Raw genomic sequence first — 26,466 nt, forward strand, 5'->3', positions numbered from 1 at the left:
GTGAGGCTCTGCTGTGTCTCCCGTTCTTATATAGAGCAGCAGCAGGGTGACGTCATCATTAACTCATTAATTCATACTGGTGGGTGGGCAGAGGTGGATGGATTTAATAAGCTTGCACATTTTTCTCAAATGTTGCACCGGGAGATTGAATTGATCTCTAGTTTTCAATCATGCTGTGGTTACAATTATACAAACATTATAATGAATAACCATTATTGTTTACAATCCTTTGGTTAGCCAATGCTGGATAAAGGCCTCCCAATGCTGTGTTGGACACGGGGGTTGTTTGACCATACTACACTGGTCAGGTTGGTGAAAAGAGGACACAGGATAGGTGCAGATTTCACTGAGGTTAGCCCTGGCTGGGAATCAAGCATAAGTCTCGAGTTTTGTAGTCCAGTGCGTGAATCGCTGCTCCACCAAACCACCACACAGCTAGCTTAGTGGGCTCAAGTCCGCGTTAGGGGAAATTAGCTGCCAATGCCGATGCCCTGTGTTTGAATCCAAAGTTTCAGCTACTCAAAATTAAACCAGGTTCTCATGCTGCACTAAGACGATGGTCTGGGTTTATTTTGCCATACACATTATATTTTCTATGCTATATTCAGAAAATTATTTATCTTGGGAAACGTTTACTTAGTCTCAAGATTGTTCAGGTTTGGTAACTTCCTTTTAAATGAGTGTTGTGCTTCATGTGGCGGAGACTGGAATGACCTGGCCCAGCTTTGTGGGCAAAAAATGGAAGGTAAAAATAACCCCCATAAATGTTACTGATTGACAAGCATGCTTAACTTGGCTAAATTCCAGCTCTGAGAATTAAAACATCTCTGTGATTACCACGCGATGAACATTACTGTCCATATGCAGAGCAGGTGAGAATTTTATACCCTCTAAATGTGTGGACAAGGGTTCACTTTGAAGGGCTCTCAGAAGTAAATTTGCGACATCTGCTTCACACAGATCATTCTCTAACACAAGACTTTTGCATTGCTCTGCGAGACTTGATCTCATGAGACGATGCTAATATTACAATCGCATACGATTGGGGGACTACCATAACAATTATTTGAACGATTGACACGCAGCATCACAGAGTCATATAGCTTCATCAAATGTAGAGAACCGCTCAATCCGATTGAGTAACTGTCCACTGCACACGCACGGCTAATTCATGCGTAAGCTCGTCGTCCCATGTCTCACCCGTGGAGGATAGAGCGCCTTTGCCTACGACTTGCACGCAGTAATTCACCGTGAAGCTGTGACGGGAAAGGGCAGAGAGCAAGTCAGCGTTAAGTGTCGTGAATTCGGCGACACGAATGTACAACCGGCAGTACCCCCCTCCCCACGCCGCTGCGACCGTAATTGCCTCGAAGCACGGGGAAGTAATGAGGTTGCTTTTAAGTGGCATGCTTTTGGGTGACATTGTGGACAATATAAAAATCGATAGGCAGCAAGTCGCCAGCCAATTTAACGTACCCGGGGATTAATACATCATGGCAGGAACAGCAATTGAGTATTGATCGGATGTCGTTGTGGCACATGTATTGATTAGAGTTGAGAAAAAATTTATTATAAATCAGTTCCGTTTTACATGAAATCCAATTAACTGCCTAAAGTGATGGGATAAAACAAACATGTTTTAAGGTTGGGGTTTAAAAAAAGAAAACATTATTGGCTATAGTTTAAGAAATACTTAAATGTACTTTTTATGATACTTTCATCATGAGACCTTTATTGCCTTTTGAGAAGCCACACTGGGAAAATGAATTCCACACAGCATTGGCTGTCAACTTATTATCAATGATTTTGGTAACTGCAATATCACTGGAAATCTGATAAATAAGCAATGGGAAACCCTTAGATGCACGCACAGTTATAGGCAGAGTATTTTAGGTTCCATGAGTTTTAGCCATCATTGAGAATACTGCCCAAATCAATACAAAGCAGCCATGTCCACTCCATTGGATGGAGCCACAGAAGGCTGGAACCCGCAGGGCTGCAGTGCCCATTTGACTCTTAGGAAAAACCACTGCACCTCCACAGCAACAATGCACGGGCACTGTTTGCAGTGGAGCCTGTGTGGGACGATAAGAAGCTCCTGTACCATGCGAAGGAAGACGTGCTCCCAGCCTGTTTGCAGTCCTTGCTTTCCAAATTAATGATCTGTGGTTCGAGCTGAAGTTCTGCTTCCACTGTTACCACCGGACGTGCCCTGTTGGAAGAGTGGAAGCACAAACACATTCTTAAACATTTTGATTGAAGGGTCACAATTTATTTCTGACTCCCTGTTCAGTGAACGTCAAAGTCCCTTGCGTCACGCGTAACGTTTAAAATGTCACCAGTCGAAGTCAACGCTGGGGTCACATGGTGTGTCACATGATCATTTCTTCAGAGACCTTGGGTGTTGCCCCCCCCTCCCCCCTTTGCTTCGCTCTAATCCTGATGTCGCTGATATTTCGCTTCTAGTTTAGTGAACGTTCAATATTTCAATCCGTCGGCACATTCACTTTTGACATCGCACTCAGGTGAGGCTCAAGTTGCCATTACGTTGATTATTATTACGTGCATTCAGTGATCCAGTGTGGAATGCACCTTAATTGACATAAGATTCTAACAAACAACCATTCTTAATGCAATACATATACCACTGCGTCATTCAATATGAGCCAGAGGTGCAATACAAAAAACACTCACCTGTACACTATAGCCTTGGAAGCGCCAAAAGCACCCACAACAAGATCTGAAATTACAAACATTTCCTGACATTTAGCCAAGTCTCTTGGTAGCACTTGTCTCCTTCATGTTAGTACTTAATCATTCCATAACCAATGTAAAAAAAACAACGTAACGCGAAAAACATCTCTCTTTTGTGTATACCTTAGCTCTGCCGTCATCCGGTGACGCTACTTTGACAACATTCTAGCTACCGGAGGCCTTGATAGAAAGCTTTGGTTGATGTAGTGAGGATAGAGTGAGTTGTATAAAATGAGAGGGGGAGAGGTAGGCAGGGTATGTTGAAAAGACCCACAACTTAACCTTTTCCCATTCCAATGACGCATGTCATCAGTTTTTCTTCCGATTATGTACATGTACGCATGTGTACATCATCGGCACGAAATCGAAAGTAAAAGGCCATATAGGAGGGCGTGTGGCACAGTTTGGCGCCAGCTATCATCGAGTGCAGTTGTGTCACTACAATTCTCAATGCTTGCGCATTCAGAGATTCAACGGTGAACAGGACCCCCACCCTGCAACTAACTTGCAGATCTTCTTGGTTCTTTCGGTAAAGTCACGTAGAAGGGAAATAATAAAATAATAAAAATAAAACATAATAAAATACAATTTTCACGACGTTTCGGCCACAACGCAATCAGCCGTCCTCAGGTGAAGAACAGGTCTGTCGGAAAGACAGCGTCGTGAGAATTGTATTTTATTATGTTTTATTTTTATTATTTCCCTTCTACGTGACTTTACCGAAAGAACCAAGAAGATGAATCCCTGCAGTCAGGAAAGCTTTAAATCGAAATTTAACTTGCAGATGTCTCGGAACGGGGAAGGGGTTAATTATAGGACCACCAGGTTTCCCCGTGCATAACAAATACATAAACTCGGTGGCCTCTCAACTAGTTGGAAGAAAGGTGCCGCACCACGCAAGTCACCTGGGTATCCGTTTTTGTCCACGTCGACTGTGCCGCGCAAGGCGTAACCGAAGCTGGAGGGCATGCTAGTCCCTGGCCACCGGCTCTCCAGCACCTGCGAAGGAACTGGCTTCAGCCCATCCTTGTCGCCGTTGTAGATGTACACGAGACCCTGCCGGTTCTCTCCGCCAAAAGGGATCCCGACCGCCACATCTGCCAAAGGAGAAGAAAGAAAAAAATCTATATTAATCTTACTGATAAAATGCATTCTTTGTCTGTCTGTATGTGTCTGTCTGTCTGTGTGTGGACGAAACTTGCGAGGGATTTGGCTCGCAAACCGTGGGGTTTACGTTTAAAAAAAGTAGCCAGGTACCACGCCATAAGCCCCGTGGTGAGCCAGCGCTATTTCATCTTCGCATCCTACCCAATGTGTGCAGTTACTACTATAGAGTTGGTAGATGCTACTACTATAGTCCGTAGATAACTACTGTAGAGCGGGCGGGGGGATGGTGAAAGGGGGGGCCGGGGTAGCAGCCCAGCCCCAGCCTGCCAAGGTGCCACCACAGCTGGCTGGCCAATCTAGGCGAGGCAGGGGACTCTGCATGGGACTAGGCCTCACCATTACACTCTGTGAAGTGAGAACTATTACAGAGTCGCTATATACTATTCTAGAGTCGGTATATACAACTATAGAGTGGGTACATACTACTGTAGAGTAGGTAGATAGTACTGTAGAGTTTGTAGGTACTGCTATTGTAGAGCGGGCGGTGGGGGGGGGGGGGGCGGTATAGCAGCCCAGCCCCAGCATACCAAGGTGCCATCTTGGCCGGCTGGGCAATATCGGCGAGGCCGGGGGCTCTGCACTGGACTAGGCCTCACCACTACACTTTGTGAAGTGAGTACTATTATAGAGTCGATATATGCTACTCTAGAGTCAGTCTATATGACGATGCTACTACTATAGTCCGTAAATAACTACTGTAGAGCGGGCGGGGGGATGATGGGGCGGGGGGGGCCGGGGTAGTGGCCCAGCCCCAGCCTGCCAAGGTGCCACCTCGGCCGGCTGGCCAATCTAGGCGACGCCGGGGGCTCTGCATGAGACTAGGCCTCACCACGTTTGTGTGCGTGTCTGTGTGTGTGTGCTGTGTGTGTCTGTGTGTGTGTGTGGTGTGTGTGGGTCGTGTCTGTCTGCGTGTGTGGTGTATGTGTGTGTGTTTTTGGTGTCTGTGTATGTGGAGTTCCAGCCTTCATAGCTACTGAAGTGCTGTATGTCTATGTTGGTGGCTGTGTGGTGTCTACCCCCCACTTTCCATAACTTTTTAGACTTCTGCAAGCCTCTTTACATTTTGTTGTTGGACAAATGGACAAACGACACACCGGGCTTTCACAATAGCTTAGTATTTGTGTATGTATATGTTATGTTTTAAAAAAAATATATCCCCCGGTCAACGCCAGGTACTTCCCGCTAGCCAATTTAGAAAATGTTAAAAGTGCACAAAATGGAAAAGTAAAATAATGATTGAAATGTAATAAGTATTCTTGCACATTATACAAGCATACATGCATGCATCTAAAAAGCACTAAATTATTATTTAAATATATTGTATGTCACATTACCCCTGCAGCCATTAGGGGTAATTGCATGCACCACAATGCAAAAAAATGTTTTACTGAAATCATCACTCATTCATTTAGCATATCCCGTTTGGGACTTTGTGGCAACTACGATGAGTACCTTTCATGTCCATGCTTTCCGTAGCTGCTACATTAATTCCCAGCTTCACAAAAACACTCTCTTTGTCATCGTGGTCATGGTCTTCATCGACGCCTCTTCCCAAAACACTTTCCTTGGGTGATAATCTCTTCTGGGCTACTGATGCCTCTTCTCATATGCCCAAAGCAGTAAGGTTTTCTATGGTGTACTTCTCTTTTATATTTCCCATTCTCCCAGTACCGACTCATTTGTCCTGCATGTCATCCAAAGAATGCGGAGTATGCGCCTCTAGCATTGCATCTTGAAAGAGTATATCCTTGCCTTTTTTTATTGCTTAGGAATCACATTCGTGCAGACCAGTTGTTATTTGTTATTTAGTATTGCGTCAAGAACCCGTTGCATGGACTGTTGTGGTGGGACAAAAACTTGGTAGGACCCCAAGTGCTTCCACCTAAAAGACTTAGTTTCAGCCCGGTATGTTCGGGTCATGACCCAGAAAAAAAATTCGCACCCAGAAATACGACAACAACAATAAGCATTAATTATTTTTTATTAATTTTAATTTCATTTTTTACCTACGTGACTTTACCGAAAGAACTAAGAGTATGAATCCTTGCAGTCACGAAAGCTTCAAATTAGAATGAATGGACCTGGTTTTCTACACGAACAGGTATTCTGACATGAAGTGATAATGCATAGGCATTGGATTTTTATTACCGAATTCCAAATTTAGGCTTCGGCCACCTAACTTATGTTTAGTCTCCCCACAGATGTTGCCATGGTGTAATGGTTAGCACACTGGACTTGCAATCTAGAGGATGCTGGTTCAATTTTACAGAGCAGCATTTGAAACAATGGTTAGTTTACTTCAAAGCCCACACCCTCTGTCGACTCGGAGGTATGAATGGGTACACCAGTTAGCTAATCTGCAGGTGGCGTGTGGTGGGGTTAAGTGTAGATACTCCTGGCTCTTCAAAGACATGTAGAAGGGGTGGAATGGTCGGCCAAGTGTCCTCTAGAGGGGGCTCTCTAGAGCTCCATTTAGTGCAGGTCCTTCTGCCACCAGTGGTATGGGAAAGAAATTGCAGGGCTGCACCTTTACCCCCCTCTACCATCCTGTTTCTATGCCTATTTCCTTCTCCCAAAAACCCAGGAAAGCTAATATTCAGTTAAAACCTAGGCCCTATATGAAACCATGTTTTTTTTTTTACCAGGTAAGGCCCTACTGAGCTGTGTAGAAGTGACCTGGCCACAAACGATAGCTCAACGAAGTGGCTCATCGAGTGGGCAAAGCACAGCAGCCAAAATGATCTAAATCTAGGACCTTGTGCCGTCACGTACCATTGAACCCGTCCTGGTCGACGTCGCCCAGCGGGGCGAGTGCGCTGCCAAAACGCGAGTACATCTCTTCGCCCGTGAAGCGCTGCGGCTCGCGGAAGGACAGTGTTCGCTCCTGCAGGAAGAGGTAGACACGGCCGACCTCACGCAGCTTCCCGTCCGAGCCGCGGTCCATGAAGAGCGGCGCTCCCACCAGCACGTCTTCCAGCCTGCGGCAACGAGATACGACGAACGGGAGGTGATCCAAGTGCTCGTTGCCAGACTGGTAAGCAATGGAAATCGTCTACTTACATGTTGGTACGTTTACTTATATATACGTATATTTTAAAAGTTCCGAATGTGACCATTTGCAATGTCGAGACGATTGCATTTCCGTTTGAAATGCTTGCAGTAAAGCAATGTGACACGTTAGAGAATGGTTGAAAGTAAACGGTCTCAGGAAGTTGTTTACACAGAACTACTTCTAAGATCCTTTTGTGAAATATGTAAACACTCTACAGGTGTTCATCACATGGCAATGGTACGTTTTACCATTCCCAAAGTAGGACAGAAGTCTAATAAAGTAAAACCAAAACGTCATTCGGCGATCAGGCTGAGACCATCAAATTGTTACAAATAAGAACCTGGCTCAATCAAGGTCAGTTGCACAAACCTGAACACAGGATCTCAGTCGTCCTGACTCAGTGCTTTGAAATGTTATTAACCCTCTCAGGACACCTGTCCCCTCCTTGTTGGCATGTTTTGGGTAGCTTCCACAACAACTACTTCTACTCTTACGAGAGCTCACTTAATTACCAAGAGCTCGTGTAAAAGCTTTTGGTAATTAAGATCTAAAACAGCAACAACACCTACAGCTGGAAGGGATACGAAAAACAAGATCACATGATCCACTCACTATAAATACACTATTGAAGTAGAACTAAACTGCACCTCTGGGTTCTGTTGATATATAACATAGACATCTATAGCTCAAGATCGACTGCTACTCAAGTCTAGAGCCTATGACTATGTATATTGTAATGCAGCAGTTGCAGCTCTCTGCCTTGTAAGATGCCTAAGAACAGTATGCCCATAAGAACATAAGCAGATAAGCGGATAAGCATTTAAGAAAGAAGAAATGACCATTCAGCACAGCTGCTTATCCTGTCTGGCCACAACAGCTGTTTACTTGCTTCTAAACTCATGAGAAATTTTTGTTAATCCCACATCTGTGGATACAGATACAATTACGAGCATACACGTACAATGAGTACCACACTTATCACGATGCCTCCATTCAGCAATTACTTTTTACGCTCGTGATACGCAAAACAAATTGTCTGTAGCTTTTTAAAAAACGACAAGCAAATTATGAGTTACATATAGCTTAATGAATGGGGCAGACAAATAGTGTACAAGCAAAACATACAAATGATGTTAAAAACAAGACAACAAAATAAGAAATGCGATCTATTCGTAACTTCGAATCGTCGAAATTTGAAGAATTGGCGAAAGGGGGAGGGGGGGATGTGATGCTCAGTTGCGTGCCGAGTGGGAACAAAATCAATGGGCCGCTATGTTAACCGGTGACGAAATTACTAAGTGCAGCAGATGCTCGGCTCATTTCCACTTCCCCCGTGATTAATTTAACATCCCCCGAGCCATCCTCCACTCACTTGTCTCCATTGACGTCTGTGACCGCAACGCTGAATCCGAAGTAGGAGGCCATCTGCAAGGCGGCAAGCCAGAGAAGGGTCAAGGGATGTTCCGTTCACGAGGTCTAAAACAGGGGCGCAGATCTCTCGCAAGCGAGTCGAACAGTTGGATCAACCAAGCACAGCCATAGTACCTGTTCGCCAGAAAAGTTATGCAGGGAGGTCATGTTTTCACCGTCTAAAATTCCAACCTGAAAAGAAAAGAACCAAATTGAGGAGCACAGAATGAGACATTTGGCAGTGCAAAGATGTTATTAGCCATTTGGGGGTCCCGTGTACATGCAAAAACACATTTTACTATTTGTAAATAATTCATACATTTCCTTTTTGTCTATCACTCCCAAGATCTTCTGGTTCAACAGTGCCTTAAGAGGCTGCTCTATTGATGTTTTTTCGCATCGTAATGCACCAACTGCAGTCATAGAATGACAGTTACTCTGCGAGAAACAGATGAACAAAATGCTACCTTCGTAACAAAGGGGAAAATTCCAGCAAAGGTCAGCCAACTTGTAAATCAATTTTTAACCTTAGTGGACATGAGCCAGACCTTACTTTTAGTTACTTTCTCCTGCATAAACATAGGAATGTGCTGATCTGTCGGTTCAGATCACAACTTACGTATCCAAGTGTCCGAAAGCCTTTCGGTACACCAGTCACAAAATCTGTGGTAATGAAATAAGTTAACTCAATTAGTACAACAAAAAATCCGCTTGTTGATTTTGTGAAGAAAATCATATACGTAAAAATATCTGCCAGCAGTAACATTTAAATATGTAAAAGAATGTGAGGAACGCACCTTGCTGATTGTCACCGGTAAATTCTCCCACGGTCACAGAATAGCCTAGTTTGTAAAAATAAATATCAAGATATGAATACACCACTTAACAAGCTTAAAACTGTCTGTTTACATATGTGCTTTTTTCAAACATTGGGTGTAGTCTTTAAGTGAGGGTGCGCTATCAATGGTGTTTGCAGAAAGACAAAAAAAACAGCTTGGCAACATGGTTATCAATTCTAGATTCGAAGCTTTCGTGACTGCAAGGATTCATACTCTTAGTTTGTTCGGTAAAGTCACGTAGGTAAAAAATGAAATAAAAAAATGAAATTAAAATTAATAAAAAATATTTTATTTTTATTAATTTTCATGTAAATTTTTTTTTCATTTTTTTACCTACGTGACTTTACCGAAAAAATATAAGAGTATGGTTATCAATATACCTGCAAAAAACAACACTGCATGGCTGGAGTGGCATCATAAGTAACTAGCAAACTATTGGATAGAAAGGCAAAAACAGAGCCTAATCCTGACATTCAGTTGTACATAATTCTCCAATTTGTACAGATTCATGGCCACAATGTTAATAGACTTTTAAACTGTTCGCACGATAATAATTTCTGCATGAAAATATCGCCATTGCTCGTTGCGTGCCTCCACTGCCACCTGCTCGCTATATGAAAGAAAACAATTAGATTTTTTTTTTAAAGGGATAAAGTTAAAACCAAAGTTTAAGTTAAGCAACAACAAAAATCCACCATTATGGAGACTAACTCACGAACACACGAGCTCACAACTGACAACCAACGATTTAAAGCTTTCGTGACTGCAGGGATTCATCTTTTTGGTTCTTTCGGTAAAGTCACGTAGAAGGGAAATTATAAAATAATAAAAATAAAACATTATAAAATAATTCTCACGACGTTTCGGCCACAACGCAAGCAGCTGTCCTCAGGTGAAGAACAGGTCTGTCGGAACGACAGTGTCTGAATGAGACAGTGTCCTTCAGACGCTGTCTTTCCGACAGACCTGCTCTTCACCTGAGGACGGCTGCTTGCGTTGTGACCGAAACGTCGTGAGAATTATTTTACTATGTTTTTTTTTTATTAATTCCCTTCTACGTGACTTTACCGAAAGAACCAAGCAGATGACAACCGACGCTTTACAATCTTACCGAGGTAGCTGTCATCGTAGCTGGGTGGGGCAGAACCGGTTTGCTTCTGTCCTTCAATGCTCCGCACCATACTTTCTGAGGTAGGGTCCTTCATCACTGCCTCCGAGGGGGCCGTGATCAGCTGCCCTGCAGTGAGGAATGTCTGTGTCACTCAAGGCCGGCATTGTGATTATAACACTGCACACAAGACCCAACCTTCATGTAAATATTGCCCTGTGTGTAAAACAATCATTTAGAGCCCTGTCTGTCTCACGCATGCGTGGATATTGATTGCACACATTTTCGCACACATCTTTAAAACTGATTAAGAAATATGCAGTGTTATGGAGTTGTACTCTACTCTGACAGCTTTGCTAAACTAAAGGATTGTATTTACCACGTATATCTCTTTTTCAGAAGTGACCTGGCCACAGATGATAGCTGAATGAAGTGGCTTAATTTATAGCAGCCAAATAATCGAAACACAAGTTTCTAAATGTGAAGGGAAAACACCGGAAGACCCCGTGAAAGATCTACGCGACCACGGAAAGATCATGCCAACTCCAAATAAAACAGGCGTCAGGGTCGGGATTGAACCCACGACCTCCTGCATACCAGGAGAGGGAGATAACATCTCGCCACCGCTATTCCCTGATACCTGGGTGAGCACCTTCATTGCCCACCCATAATGCCAGGCCTGCTGCCCACCATAAACAACTGTGCCTAGCTTGCTTGACACTGTTTCAAAATGTGGTTACATTGATATTTAAAAAGTGAATGGTGACCGGTCAAAATTGGTGTTATTTGTCTATTTGAGAATGTTAGACCAAATCACACATGTCACACGAGTGAACCAAACGACAGCTGAAAACAAAGTTTCATACAAAGTTTTGACTGGTTATTAGTTGTTACAACATACTTTGGTAGATTTACACAATGTTTCATATCCAAACACATAACGGGTTAAATGGAACCCACCACAGCAGTAATTTGAAATAAAAAGCATTACTAGATTATCATATTTAACCTATCTTTTCAACATCTAATGTGACAAGTAGAGAGCGTTAATGATTGCTATGCAGTGGTTTTGCTTTGCAATAGCAGTGTCAGTCATCCACTGTCAATGGATGACATCTTTGCTATTATAGTATTAAGAAATGTATCGTTTTATTTTTAGTTAAGTGGGCGAAAGCCCCTTGTGATACAAGTGAATCTTGTGTCTCTTATATGTTTCATATTACAGGAGTTACAGTTGGGCTGTGACAACGGACATACAACAGACTTATCTCAACACTTAATCCAGGCGACATTGTACCACTTATATTCATGGATACATAAATGAATTATATAATCAAAATCTGTACAGTAAAACCTTGGATTGTGAGTAACTTTGTCTGCGAGTGTTTTGCAAGACGAGCAAAATTTGTAAATAAATATTAATTTGATAAACGAGCGAGGTCTTGCAATACGAGTAGTACGGGTATACTCTTTGTCTGCCGAGCGTCACGTGATCACAACTGATATACGAGTGCTTTGGATTACAAACACGTTTCCGGAACGAATTATGCTCGCAATCCAAGGTTTTACTGTATAAGCATTTTCTTCATTGAAGTTTTTTCTTTCCAATTATATATACGTTTTGTAACAAATATGAGACCGAGAAAAATCCATTGGAATTTTCAAACAACGTATTATCCCGTCAGAACACTGCCCGAGAAGATTACATCATGGAACTACTTCTGAAACCACTTCAACAACCCATTCTATCCTTTTTTAACACCTTGCCAATATTATCCAATACATGTCAATCAAACGAAACATTTTAATTCTCACAGCTATAATTTTTGGCAAATGAAGTAAAATATATGAATCTCATTATTTTTTTACACAGTCATTGGTGACCAAGCTGGGAATATGAATGAACTCAACAACACTGGACAACCCAGTTTAATCATGGGCCCCACCTCATTGCTCTGACCACTGAGCCGCTCGGCCATCACATATTTACACAACTGAAACTGAGATGGAAATATTTATTTGTTTTTCCAACATCAACTAATTTTCAAGAAAGATCCACTCACAAATATTACTTTTCCCACTGTTCGGGGCAAAAAATAAATGGAAGGATTTCCTGGATCTTGCCGAAAAGTTTACGGCTCTCCTGTTCTGGAGTCGACCGGCCAGCTACAAACTATGATATCCCCCCCTCCTCCTAATATCCAAGGAGAACAACATTTCGATTTAAAGCTTTCGTGACTGCAGGGATTCATCTTCTTGGTTCTTTCGGTAAAGTCACGTAGAAGGGAAGTAATACAATAATAAAAAGAAAACATAATATAATAATTATATTATTATTTTATTTTATTATGTTTTATTTTTATTATTTTATTACTTCCCTTCTACGTGACTTTACCGAAAGAACCAAGAAGAGAACAACATTCATTAGTTGGCAGAGGAGTGCACTAACCTTGCCAGTAAAAGCTCCCAGGACCTCCGAGCACCACCCGACCAGACTGCAACACAAGACACCGTCTCAATACAAAGGAAAATTAAAAATAATACCGTGCAAGGCCAAGGCAACGTTCACATGCACACACACACACACAGATCGCCTATATAGCCCTACAGACTGTTGGGGCAAGGGTTGCTAGCAAGAGCATATTAAGGCTAGCATGGCACAGGAGGGGGTGATATTGCCAGCATCATGCCTGGCCGAATTTGTCTCCCTAATACTGATTTCAACACATCACAGCAGGTACCCAATTGAGGCTGAGTCAACCCAGGCGAGGTCTAGGACTGATTCAAATATCCATCACCACTGATGACAGCCGTGGCTAGGAATCAAACTCAGTTTCGTCGGGTTCACAATGCAGTGCGATAACCACTACACAACAACAACAACCGCCATTCGCCACTAAGTGGCGGTGACGTCACCACGACACACACACATGCACACACACACAAGCTCCACCATTTATCATAAAGGGAGAATGTGTAATGCATCCTGTTGCAGGGCTCACCTTAGTGAAGTCCACACTGAATCCCCCTTGGCAGAATCCTTGTCCCTGAGGGTCTCCAAAACCTGAAAACAAAGACAAATGTATAAATGCTCCTAAACCCCAAGCGTCAAGTGCTGACATTCTTCGCTAATGCAAAAGTGCAGCCCTGCAATGTCTTGCTCATGTCATTGCTGGCAGAAGGGCCTCCACTGGAGTGTGTTCTAGAGGGCCTCCACCAGAAGGGGATCAGGAGAGCCCATCCCGGAGTGTATTTGGCCTACTCTTCCATGCTATTATTTATTTACTTGCTGATAAGTTAATATAAAAATACGTCCATTCGGTGGTGCAATGGATCCACCGACTTGAGTTTAATTCTTGGCCATGGAAGACATCAATGAAGAGCAGAAACTAAATCGGTGATCCCCTTTCCTACTCACTAAATGGCTGTGATCAGCATGGAGAAGTATGATAGAAACATCTTCCATCGCCGGCACAGTGCATGCAGACCTTCAAAGAGCTGTAAATGACTACTTTATTTTTCTACATGCATTACATACGTGTGTATATTTACGTGTGTGAAGATCATTTCACATTTAAAAACACATGTTACACATTAAAATAAAATTCAAATTGGTGTGTAAGCACACAATATGTATCTATTTATATTTAAAAACACATGCATTCTCTTGGCAAATTATGAGATGTGTGTGTGACAGACAGCGCAACGAGCAACTCTTACTTGTGCGACAGGGAGAGTACTCGGAAAATTTGTTGAAGTTGTCGGAGGACAAGTAGCAGGTCCCTACGGGGTCCTTCTCCCGGTTGGTCTTCATGGTTCTCCAATGGTAGAGTGGAGCACAGGCCTACAGAGCACACGTGAAGAAGGGAGTACAAGAAGAAGGGGGGATCACTTTTCTGAAACTGGCAGCAGCAATAGCAGCCTTCCTTCTCAAGGACATGGGAATAATGTTTAAGGCTATTCAACTTTTTTAACTTTACGCAATTTTTTTTTTTTACCAGGTAAGGTCCAGTGAGCAATAAGGCTCTTTTTCAGAAAAGACCTGGCCACAAATGATAGCTCGATGGAGTGGCTTATCACGTGGAAATGCATCGCAGCGATATAAACTAAACGCATGTTTCTAAATGTGGAGGGGAAAACCAGAGGACCCGGGGAAAAATCCACGCAACCACGGGGAAAACATGCAAACTCCAAATATACAGGCGTCAGGGTCGGGATCAAGCCTACGACCTCCTGTATACCACGCAAGGGCGTTAACATCTCGCCACCGGGCCCCTAAACAAAGCCTTAACATCCTGGAGTACTGCTCAGCCATTGTAAATGTTCTCTGACCACACACAAGCTGCTGAACTGAACTGAGTAAAAAATAAGCAGCGTTCTGTTCTGTCCAAACATGATATTTAAATTTATTTTAGTGCATCAGCATATTGGCTTTTCAGAATGATATTATAAAACAGCATGTTGAACCAAAGAAAACTCTTGACTGGTTTTGACATTCTGGGTCTCATCAGCAGTAAGACTTGTAAAAAAAAAACATACCAGAATTTGCTGAATTTCGATTTAAAGCTTTCGTGACGGCAGGGATTCATCTTCTTGGTTCTTTCGGTAAAGTCACATAGAAGGGAAATAATAAAATAATAAAAAATAAAACATAATAAAATAATTCTCACGACGTTTCGACCACAACACAAGCAGCCGTCCTCAGGTGAAGAACAGGTCTGTCAGACGCTGACTTTCCGACAGACGCTGTCTCCCCGACAGACCCGTTCTTCACCTGAGGATGGCTGCTTGCGTTGTGGCCGAAACGTCGTGAAAATGATTTTATTATGTTTTATTTTTATTATTTCCCTTCTACGTGACTTTACCGAAAGAACCAAGAAGACAGAATTTACTGGTTTAAACAAATACTGTTCAATAACATTGCTCTCGTAAGCGGAAAGGCTGATGGACTAAAACATTTTTAAAATTTGAAAACACAAATTGCAGAAGGATGCAAGATTGAAAATAAAATCGTTTACTTTTGACGAAGCAGTAAAGAGTACTTCTCTATTGTAAATAGCAACGTTTCCACCTCAAATATAAAATGTTCGCTAGCTCAGTGAGATACAGTAACTATGGCCAAGAAGAACATTCTCAACGCATCTCATTTCCAAAAATAATCCTTTTAATTTTGACTCTTTACAATTCATTTACCGGCCTATTTTTTTTTTTTTTACAACCAAACACGAAGAATAGTTTTCCCTCCTTTAACTAGAGAATATTTTTCATTGGTGAAAAAATAATAGGCTTTACCCTTTCTGGCAATAACACAGGCGTTAAGATGTTCAAACACCAAACAGACACCTATTGCAAGGCATGAAAGTCTGCATTAACCGAACATGCGTGTGGTAAAACGTGTTCTACCACAAGCATTTTGGTGTGTTAAATATCTTAACACCTGTATTATTGCCTGATCGGGTAACAACTATTCTTTGTTGATCATCTTTATACCGGCAAAAACGGTTCCATAGATACGTCCTACTGGACGAAGCCAATGTATTGCATTCATAGTCATTTGCACATTACCCCTCAGTACTGTCAAAATAGCCTAAGGGCAACCTGTGCGTGAAATGTGTGCGGTGAGTGTGAGGAGAAAATAAGAAACAAAAAAAATCCGAGCTGCTCACCAGAACTTTGGAGCCATGAGTTCGTAGGCTGGCCCCAAACCACTGTTTGGACTTGTACTCCAACTTTTCTCTCGCTTCCGTAGGCAGCGTGATCATGCGGTCCCCTGCAGAGGCAAAACAACGTGGCAAGGCACCAACAGATTAGTGGGGGGTTAACAATTAGAGAAGGAAATTTTGTGTTTACGTAACTGTATGAACAAAACAAGTGCAATACATTCAAAAGTGGGATGCTTATAAAAGATGATTAAATGTTGAAATCTCAGAAAATTAGGAAGGACTGCAAATTAAATGTGTTAAGCCCTCTCAGAAAATAGTGTATTACATGAGAGCAACATACAACATGACATTCAGGGACCACTAATTGTTCACTGGACATTTCTGTTAAATATTATGTATTATAATTAAGAACAATGTACAGACCTGCTAATTTTTTCTTTGCCCCCTCCCTCTCTCCGCCCCCGCCCACCCTCTCTCTATTTAAGGCCTTGTCACAGAGACGACCTCTCTCTTTGTGCCGATACGTGTTCTCTCTCTGTGTATCTTTGTGATATCTGTCTGCTTGTGTGTCTGTCTATAGTTTTCTGGTTAGATTTTTGTTGTTATTTCTTTTATACCTGATGATGATTGCTTGTGTTGCAATCGAAACGTCGTAGTATGCTATTATTTAATTTATTATTTTATCTTTATACGTGACTTTACCGAAAGAACCAAAGAGTAATCCCTGCAGTCACGAAAGCTCCAAATTAAGATTGTCAATCCACTGTTGGATGAAAGCCTACACACGTCTTGTAAGTCATAGGGGTTGTTTTACCGTACTTCACCACACTGGTCAGTGTGGATTATTGAAAGTGGGTTAGTGTGGGGTGCTACCACCCTAAAAAATAGTGTGTGGTTGCAATCATACTCTTTGGTTCTTTCGGTAAAGTCACGTAGGTATAAAATCAAATAAATAAAATCGCGACGTTTCGGGCGCAACACAAGCGTCCGTCATCAGGTGGGACAACCACAGCAAGAAACAATTGTCAAGTAAGGAAGGCCCACTTCAGCAATTGTTTATTTCTGTGGTTGTCCCACCTGATGACAGATGTTTGTGTTGCGCCCGAAACGTCGTGGTTATATTTATTTTATTTATACCTACGTGACTTTACCGAAAGAACCAAAGAGTATGGATCCCTGCAGTCACGAAAACTTCAAATCTAGATTGGTTGCAATCATCTTCTGCTTATAGCCCTAAATCAGTGGCAGAAATTTCATATTTCTGTTGTGGGAGCCATTCAGTGCATAGGAGAACCACTGTTGAATGGCAATCATTTCAATTACTATGTTGGGATGATTCAACCCCCAAATGAGATTTGAACTCGAAACCTTCCAATTGCGAGTAATGCACTCTAATCATTGTGCCACCCAGTGATAATTACCGACTTTACTACGCAACTGCAAATATTTTATTCTACAATATTAGATACGTTTGAGAATTCAGACTCATCACACACAGACACACATCAGTCATTTCTACAAAGAACATTGTCAAGTAAGGAAGACCATTTTCAAAACAACCACACTTTGGCGATTCAATGTACTTAGCGTGCTCGATCGGCGGAGCGTATTTCCAAGGGAAATTGTGGAGAAACCATTTCCTTCTGTTCAGGAATGTTACAAAGATAGATAAAAGAAAACAAACCCAGTAAAGATCTAATCCACTGAGATGGATTGTTTCAATAATATAATGAATATCTGAGACATTACCAGAAACTAAAGCATTATTTGTAACAAAAAAAAGCTTTATATTTTATTATTTACAAAAAAGGACTGTTTGTTAAAATAAACAGACTAAAATAACTTGTTTAAAATTATCAACTGTAGGCAAAATATAGAAAAATACACTCGTCTCAAAAACAGTTTAGTGTACACATTTGTATAAAGCACACACTTAAATGTATTTTTCCTGAACAGGACTCGCTTCCCCCCCCCCCCCCTTGTCTTCCCCCTCCACTACCCCACATCCATTCTCATATCTCCCTGTCTTTTCTACATTCCTAGAAGAAATATGGGATGGGCTCACCGATAAACAGCAACGAAGCCACGTACAAAGAGACATACTCAGATACGTTTTACGATACGTGAAGAACAGGTCTGTCGGAAAGACAGCTGAGGACGGCTGCTTGCGTTGTGGCCGAAACGTCGTGCGAATTATTTTATTATGTTTTATTTTTTATCATTTTATTACTTCCCTTCTACGTGACTTTACCGAAAGAACCAAGAAGATGAATCCCTGCAGTCACGAAAGCTTTAAATCGAAATTTAACATACAATTTTCACACCAAAAAAATCCCGTTGTTTTTGCTTTCGGGAAAATTGCACCCGCTGTTTACACTGGCATGACTTACAAAAACAAAGAATGTGTTTTACGGCTTTAACAAACCATTTAAAAGTTTGTTCTTTAAGACTCATAAGGCCGCTACTTAATCTGCAAGTATAAATGCATTACTCTCATTATTTCTTCACAGATAGTGCTGCCACTTTAAAAGTCCTGGCATCCGGTTACATTTTCTGTACTGCATAACACGTCTGTGCAAACTAGTTTGGCATTACTCCCACGCACGTAACAACATCCGCACGGTCCCCCCCCCTCTCTCTCCTCGTGCGCTCTCTCTCTCTGAGCGAACATGGGCTGTTAGTGATTACTTCCAGACTATATTCGTGAGAAGCAGGAGCAGAACTCGGCTCCTAAAGCTGTCACATTTGAAAATGCATTCTAAATAATGAAGAGAAATATGGACAAACTGAGCTGCAATGGCAGTGTTTACATACTGTTTGTGCATTTTCTCATTCGGTTTTACTGCACCGTTAATATATTGTATGTACTTAAACGTACGCTGGCACACACGCTACACAAAACTTGTGTAAGTGTAAATAAACACAATTCCAGTACAGCGGGTAGGAGTGAATGGGTAGAAGGAGGGAACTTTAATCGAACAAAATATGCACCATATATAAAGGTAAACAAAGACAGTGTGTAATCTTGAGGAATTACCACTCTCTCTGGATTATAAGACTTACCTCACACTTTTCATTTCAAATACAGGAGGGAAAAGTGAATAGATCCAGATAATACGGTAGTTGATTCTAACCATACTAAGTACAATACTGCATCTAATTATTAACCTAAGTTGTGGTTTGCTTTTGGCTTAAAAAAGCATTTAAATACATATTCTTAGTTTTTTTTCGGTAAAGTCATGTAGGTAAAAAAAATTTAAATTCATAAACGTAAAATAATTTTTTTACCTACGTGACTTTACCGAAAAAACCTAAGAATATGAATCCTTGCAGTCACGAAAACTTCAAATCTACATTTAAATACAATAGTCTCTCAAGATGCCCTTTGAGATTTGCCTGTAGGATACAGTTACTTTCGAATTTGCCAAGGGGCCCTATGCCGTGAATATGAGGACTCTCAGGCCCATGAAGAGTTCACACTCAGTTGTGCAAAAGTAGAGGCATCACATTGTTACATAAATGCCCATACTGGGCATATGTGAAAAAGAGCTTCATAGTTCATGAGGTTCCTCCAGTCTAAATAAAGATTATATGATTCTGATTCAAAAAAATTAGGCTAGGACAGGACACTTCCCTTGAAGGGATGATGGCCGATGAACGAAACTGGTGATGAAAATTTCGATTTAAAGCTTTCGTGACTGCAGGGATTCATCTTCTTGGGAAATAATTATTATTATTTCCCTTCTACGTGACTTTACCAAAAGAACCAAGAAGATGGTGATGGAAAAGCAACCAAGGAACGGAAGGCATCCAAGAGGAGCACCACCACAGCGATAAGGTCAACTCATGCACAGAAGGGCGACAGATTGTGGCATCGTGGGACAGTGAATGACGATGATGACGTGGGGAGAGGCCTTCATCCAGCAATGGATGGATCATGAAGCCGATGATAATGATGATGCGAGACACACTAAAGCCGCAGAACGGCTGAGCACAGACACATTTTCTCCGCATTTACCTTTGGTGTCGAATTTGACTGTCGTGCAATCAGCATCTCCTGCCCAAGGGCAGTTGTAGACGGCGCCACCTTCTACCACTCCGGGCTGGGTGGTGTTCGCTCTGGGAGCTCCGATGACCACACTCACGCTGAACAATGGAGACGCACGTAAGCGACAAATTATATTATTTGTATATTTGATATTCGCTCCATGTCGAAGCCCCGTTGTTGTGGCACCCAAAGATGTTTGCAGGTGGAGCTGCAGCCACTCAGCTGTGTGCCATCATCCATACTTCATGAGCAGGAAAACCATGAGCTGTGCTTAGAAGTTTTGAAATATCATAACAAAGATTTTGCCCAAGGTATAAGGCACATAGGTGTATTCTGAGCTTACTGAGATTACACATTACCATCAATTGCTTATTTAGCATATTTCATTTCATTTAGACAATATTTTACCAATGAAAATACTGTGTGTGTTTCGTAGAATGCCTTTGTAGAAATTCAGGATAACACAAAAAAACTATGCTATATGCTGTGCATACTCACAAATATGTAAGACAACAATAACAGATGCATAACATTATTTCAATTTTTATTGTGTTAATAATTTTATTTCACAAGAGTGCACAATGAGTATTATATTTAAAGTTGACATTACTGCACCAATTGGCACCTCTGTACACTGTCTAATCAGTGTAAAACACCCCGAACCTACAACCCTTCAGGCATACAAATGGAATTCCCACCCATTCGTCTCTTTTCCCCAAGTTTTTATATCTTTTGCTCAATTCAAACGTACGCATTCGTCCGTAATATACCTACAATAGTTATGTTTGTTGATGGCTAACGGCATTTTCGGACCTTTGGGACTGCTGCTGTGCAACTGTGATAATAAAAAAGAGAGAGATACTACCGTGTAAGTACTGCGGACATATCCTAATGCTACTTTTCTTATTCCCAGTCTCTTGAGAATTTTCCAGAGTAAAGAATTTGGGGATGACGTCTCGTCTCAGAGGTCATACATTTCCCAACATGTGTAGACATTCTCCACCCAATGAAAGCATCCTCAGGTCACTTCAGCTGGTACATGCGTTGGTGGCAACTGTGCAGGAAACAGGTGGCTGGGCGTCTTCCTAACCCCACACAATCACCCGTTTGCCAAACTTTCACCATGACAAGTGTTGGGGGCTCAGTCCTGTAGTATCAAGGATCAACCCACCCCATCAAAATCCTTCGTGTATATATATATGTCTCTGTATATCTGTATTTTTCTTTCTCTGTGTCTGTGTGTATCTGCACATCTCTCTCAATATCTCCCAAATGCATTTCCCCACATCTCCACGTGTGTGCGAGTGTCTCTCCATGTCTGTGTGTAAACCTCCCTGTCTCTTCTTTCTAGATTTGAAGCTCACTTGATGCAGCTAATTCGGCTGTGACGGTCCCACCTGATGACGGAGACTTGTGTTGCCTCCGAAACGTCGTGATTTTTGTTTTTATTTTATTTTCATTAATTTTGATGTTTTACCTACGTGACTTTACCGAAAAAACCTAAGAATATGACTCCCTGTCTCTCTCTACGTATCTCCATGGGCCGATTGATCATGGTTGCCAGGGCCCCCAGCCTAATCTAATGTGCTTTCAAGGAATGTATTAAAAATCACAAATGATGCGACCACCAGGACCTTCATGGTCAAATCGTAGCTATTAAAAATATATTACTGTGATAGAAAGTATAGAAAGTAGGGAGTTGAGTGAGGCCTGCATAGTGGCTCACACCCTGCTCAATGAACCTGCTTGGTAATCTGAGTTTGATTCCTGGATAAACATTTGTGGCAAAAGGTATATAGACATACATATACGTACATACGAAGCGGTCATGGGCAGCCTCCCTACATTCCCCAACCCACACGAACTAAGGCGGTGACGTACGGTGCAACAACCACCATATTATCATCAACAGTTTGAGGCCTTAATCCAGCAGTGGATTAATAAGGGCTCTTTAAAAATGTTTTATATATACACCAGTGCTGTACGGTGTTTGTGCTACCTTTTAAATTCAAATGTTTAAAACCTCATGGCTGGCTATCATTACATGCAAATATATTATGGTGACCTCGCCATTAATATTTTCTTAATGAACTCATACGTTGATTAATGAGTAACATAGCAGAACAGCACAGTAATGGAAACCACGTGGATTTTTTAAAGAAAATTATGAACAGCATAAGCTTAATAATTATTTTTAATTAACTCTAATGTATCTGCATAACATGACACCATTCATGGTGGTTTAACGGATACAACACCACAACAGACATTTCATTGTTCACTTGAGTAGTGAACAAGTTTTCCAGTTAATAGAAAAGTACAACATTCTTAATTTCTGCACTCAATTTCAAAGTTTGGCAGCACAGCAACAATAAGTTATGAGATTGTTTACGCAAACCACATCGTTTTCATGAGTACAGTATAAACACCCTACAGTGTACGTGCTTTTAGCATGCCAGACCTCAAGAAGAGTATTGAAATGTGTTGTGTTTTCCAGGGCAAACCTGGTAACGGTCTTATTCTAAGGAAATGGTTCACCATGGAATATCCCGCACCACTGATTAGCTACGTACGGTGAGAAAGAAGTGTCTACATTACACATACATCCTGTATCTTCTAAGTGATTTAGTAAATAAATGCAGATAAACGATACAGCGGAGTGTCCAGATTGTGCACTTAATTACATGCGCACATTTTCAAAACAGTGTATAGTGTGTGGATGCTTCCCTTTCGATAAACACAATCTTTGAAGAAAAACGTGTACAAACGCAAAGATAACTAAGCCCAACTTGATATTTACGTACACGTGGCAGTACTCTGCCTCAAACTGTCATATGGGCAAATGTATCAACTCGTGTAAAAACGTCAATGTTATTATAACTGCACATCTTTGTCACCGAACGTAAGATTTGCTCTCAAATGTCAAGGTGCAGCCAAGCTGGTCGGCTCTCGGATTAAGAATTCAGAGTATCGGATGAGGGTGCGTGCTCACCAGAACGATTCATATATACAAGGGCTCCTAATTCAGGAAATAATAATGCTCATTCGAGGGACACTTTCTAAGCAAAAGCCATAAGAGTCTCTCATTGAATCAATATTTCGATTAGGCTTTGTTTTTTTTAGTTTAAAGCCACCTGCAAGCACACTCAACATCAGCCACTCTGGGAGTCGTGGGTATCCTCTGGACAATGGCAAAAAACAGTTTACATATGGCTTAAAGAGACAGCCAAAAAACACTTTGCACAAAATCATGATGTTACAGCAGTGCAAGTAACTGTGAGAACTAAAAAGGTCATATATGGCACATGCACAGTAACATTGATAGGTCTACGCGTGGACGGAAGAGCGCTTCTTGTGTGCAGAAAAAATATCATCAAAAATGTCACCACCTAACATTTGACATGTTTCCACAAAGCTGTGCATAATACGCAAATAAACACTTGTTTTGTGGCCACTCATCCCAGAAGTAGCAAACAAAACACCCGTTTGGTTCAGACTCTTAGCAACCCACCGGTATTTTCAACCTACTTTAAGAACGATCACTTTGATGATGTAACACAATAACCAACGCAGTAACAATGGCTAACTGGAAAGTACTGTGTCAAACCTAAAAATATTGTAATGGCAATTACAATTGTGGTAGGAAATTGAGACGCAATCGATATAAGGCAGGCAGGGCAATAACACAATTGTGTTTATCCAGTTCAATAATATTACATCGCAACCTTAACAGTGTGATAAAAGAAAATCAGCAGCCTTAAGGGGCCCCTCAGTACTACTATACTATTTTCTAACGCATTCCTGTCAACACACTTATTCAAATACTGAAGCCGAGTACTGTATCTAGAACTCGCTTGTTCTCTCCCTTGTTCTAGCTTGTGTATTTTTTCTAGATGTGGAAAATTGTCCTGTCACTCAAATGTGCACAGATATTCTGGCATGTGTGGACGGAAACGTTATAAAGAACCACAGCCATTAAAATGTATGAGTGCGTGTTCACTGCGGTTAACTGCCGGTGGATGGAATAATTTACTCATTTCTGATGAAGCTCACACCAACTTAACGACACTACTGTATTCCTTTTGAAATATCATATACAACAGAAATATTCATCAATACTGTAAAAGTATTTTATTTAAAACCAAGTGAAAGATTATTTGGAGAAAAACAAGTCTCATTTTAGAGGGAGACAATGGAGAAAAAGTAACCTAAATAAAGAAATCAAAGTATAAACAAAGCAAATTATATTTGAAGACTGTGCACAATTAAAAACAAATTGTATTCACATGTCTTTCAACCTGCCCTTTGAAACATCAACTTTCACTTTCTGAAACACTTGTCTTTATTTTACTGAACACTGTCTACACAATTGTACCAATTGTTTACCATGATAATTTTGAAAGTGTAATTTTATTGGGGAAATCTTCACTGTACTGTATATCAATTCTTTATCGGGGAGGGCCATGCATTGGGATGTTTAGCCAATTTTCTTGAGTTTTTTTTATGTTGGGAGAGAAAACCTGAGTCCCCGGAGAAAACCCACCACGTTTTAGAAGTAGACACTTAAAGGTGCCACACCACATACAGGTTCACAAACCCACTGGCTTGCACTGTCATCTCATGGACTCATCGCAGCCCAGCTGTTGGTTTGGACGTTTAGACAACACCAAGTGATCCACAAACCCTTGTCTCCAATGTGCTGGGTGGATTACAAATGTTCATGTGCCACACCGTGCCCTTTAATCCTCTAACGAGATCTGGCAAGTGGTAATTACCACGCCAGGCTCAATGAATGATGGGTCACCCCAACACATGCTCCAACATCACAAGAGGCCAGTCACACAAGCACGCAGTGAACGTGGCACGAGCAGACAACTGTGAAAACAAAATGTTTTGCCCGTGCTGGGTTTTCTCGTCGTCATCGTCATCATCTGCCACGATCACTCCACTGCTGAATAAAGGCCTCTCTCTCTCTCTCTTCTCTCACAATGTAAGGCTAACGCTCAAGAGTAATTCTAGGAATGCATCTCTCTGCATGCCTCTGAACCACGTTTAAGTGCTGTTAGGTGGGTCGGGGTACTGGTTAAATATTTTGGTCAGATAAATTAATAACGGTAGCAACACAACCACGCGTCAAATGGGTAAAGGTGCGGCAATGAAAGTGGCCTTGCTCGCGTCACTGCTGGCGGAAGAGCCTCATCTGAAAGGGGAACCCATAGAGGACACCCACAACTCTACCACGCGACCTTGCTGAGCTACTGTGGGGGGGGGGGGGGGTTCATGAAAGGCGCACGAATCGAACCTACGACTTTGTTTGTGGGAGTCTAATGCATGTTGTTACTCTACGTCGAGACTGCCAACATCACCGCGATCATTTCGAGCATTGCAGATTGATATGGCGACTCACGCACGCCTAAACTGCACTGTAAACTAATTTATTTTGCCAGGTAAGATCCACTGAACTATGTATACCGTAGAGGGCATTAATTCTAGATTTGAAGCTTTCGTGACTGCAAGGATTCATATTCTTAGGTTTTTTCGGTAAAGTCACGCAGGTAAAACATTAAAATTAATAAAAGTTAAAGAAAATTTAAAAAGAAAATAAAAATCACGACGTTTCGGAGGCAACACAAGCTTCCGTCTTCAGGTGGAAAAAACCTAAGAATATGTATACCGTAGCACTTTTTTTGTCAGAAACGACCTGGCCCCAAATGGCATAAGCTCAACGAAGTGGCTTGTCATCGTGTGGACATTTATTGCGGCCAAATACAGTACACAGATGTTGATTCTAGATCAAAATTCTAAAACAACCTAATTTAAAACAACAGCAACAACAACAATCAGCCCACGCACCCATCGATGGCTTACCTGTCAGAACCGGGCAGGTAAAAGTCCACCGCATAGCCAAAGTAGCTGTCAGCTGGACCCGAGAGCACATTGGCTCGAGTAGCATCCAGATTGAAGGCGCTGGTCGACTGCACGACCATCATCAGGTGGACCAGAGAGGTGACCAGACGCACCCCGATCACATCCGTCGAGCAGCCTGGAGCCATCGTCACCCCCCTCTTCCCCCCACAGGTCGGGGATTGCGAACCTGTGAAGATGATGTCCGTTTTTTGGTCTGTGTTTGTGGATGGGTGTCTTATGGGGTGTGTGTGTGTGACAATCTCTGTATAGACCGTGTGGGTAGCGGTAGTGCGCTATGAAGCTCACGGCCAACACCAGTGACGATTATCTGAACCGGTCCTGGGCCTCCCCTAGGTCGACTCAGCCTAAAATGAGTACCTGGTGTGGTGTGTAAACATCGCCACTGGGGAGACAAAGGCGGTCGGTCGTGGTGCTGGCCACCCACCCCCTCGTGTACCGTTCCGGCCTTCATAGGTGCTCACTAACAGCACTTGCCCCTACAGCCTTTTAAGGCTATA

General features: G+C 41.9%; 1 protein-coding gene across 2 annotated transcripts in view; it reads right to left on the reverse strand.

Annotated features, from left to right (window-relative positions):
* Positions 1 to 26,466, reverse strand: part of LOC144724635 (integrin alpha-8-like) — a 52,406-nt gene that overhangs the window by 24,809 nt on the left and 1,131 nt on the right. For both annotated transcript variants that reach the window (XM_078603918.1, XM_078603919.1), the window contains exons 2-17: positions 25,910 to 26,135; positions 20,012 to 20,139; positions 15,997 to 16,100; positions 14,051 to 14,174; positions 13,333 to 13,394; positions 12,780 to 12,825; positions 10,334 to 10,459; positions 9,181 to 9,225; positions 9,003 to 9,046; positions 8,519 to 8,575; positions 8,346 to 8,398; positions 6,694 to 6,899; positions 3,660 to 3,851; positions 2,695 to 2,740; positions 2,105 to 2,212; positions 1,201 to 1,256 (exon numbers count right to left, since the gene is read on the reverse strand). In XM_078603918.1, the coding sequence (XP_078460044.1) occupies positions 1,201 to 1,256; positions 2,105 to 2,212; positions 2,695 to 2,740; positions 3,660 to 3,851; positions 6,694 to 6,899; positions 8,346 to 8,398; positions 8,519 to 8,575; positions 9,003 to 9,046; positions 9,181 to 9,225; positions 10,334 to 10,459; positions 12,780 to 12,825; positions 13,333 to 13,394; positions 14,051 to 14,174; positions 15,997 to 16,100; positions 20,012 to 20,139; positions 25,910 to 26,094 (1,582 nt within the window). In that variant the 5' untranslated portion in view covers positions 26,095 to 26,135. The remainder of the gene's footprint in view (positions 1 to 1,200; positions 1,257 to 2,104; positions 2,213 to 2,694; positions 2,741 to 3,659; positions 3,852 to 6,693; positions 6,900 to 8,345; positions 8,399 to 8,518; positions 8,576 to 9,002; positions 9,047 to 9,180; positions 9,226 to 10,333; positions 10,460 to 12,779; positions 12,826 to 13,332; positions 13,395 to 14,050; positions 14,175 to 15,996; positions 16,101 to 20,011; positions 20,140 to 25,909; positions 26,136 to 26,466) is intronic.

The sequence above is a fragment of the Lampetra planeri genome, chromosome 21 (assembly GCF_965212315.1).
Source record: "Lampetra planeri chromosome 21, kcLamPlan1.2.h2, whole genome shotgun sequence".
Taxonomy (NCBI): domain Eukaryota; kingdom Metazoa; phylum Chordata; class Hyperoartia; order Petromyzontiformes; family Petromyzontidae; genus Lampetra; species Lampetra planeri.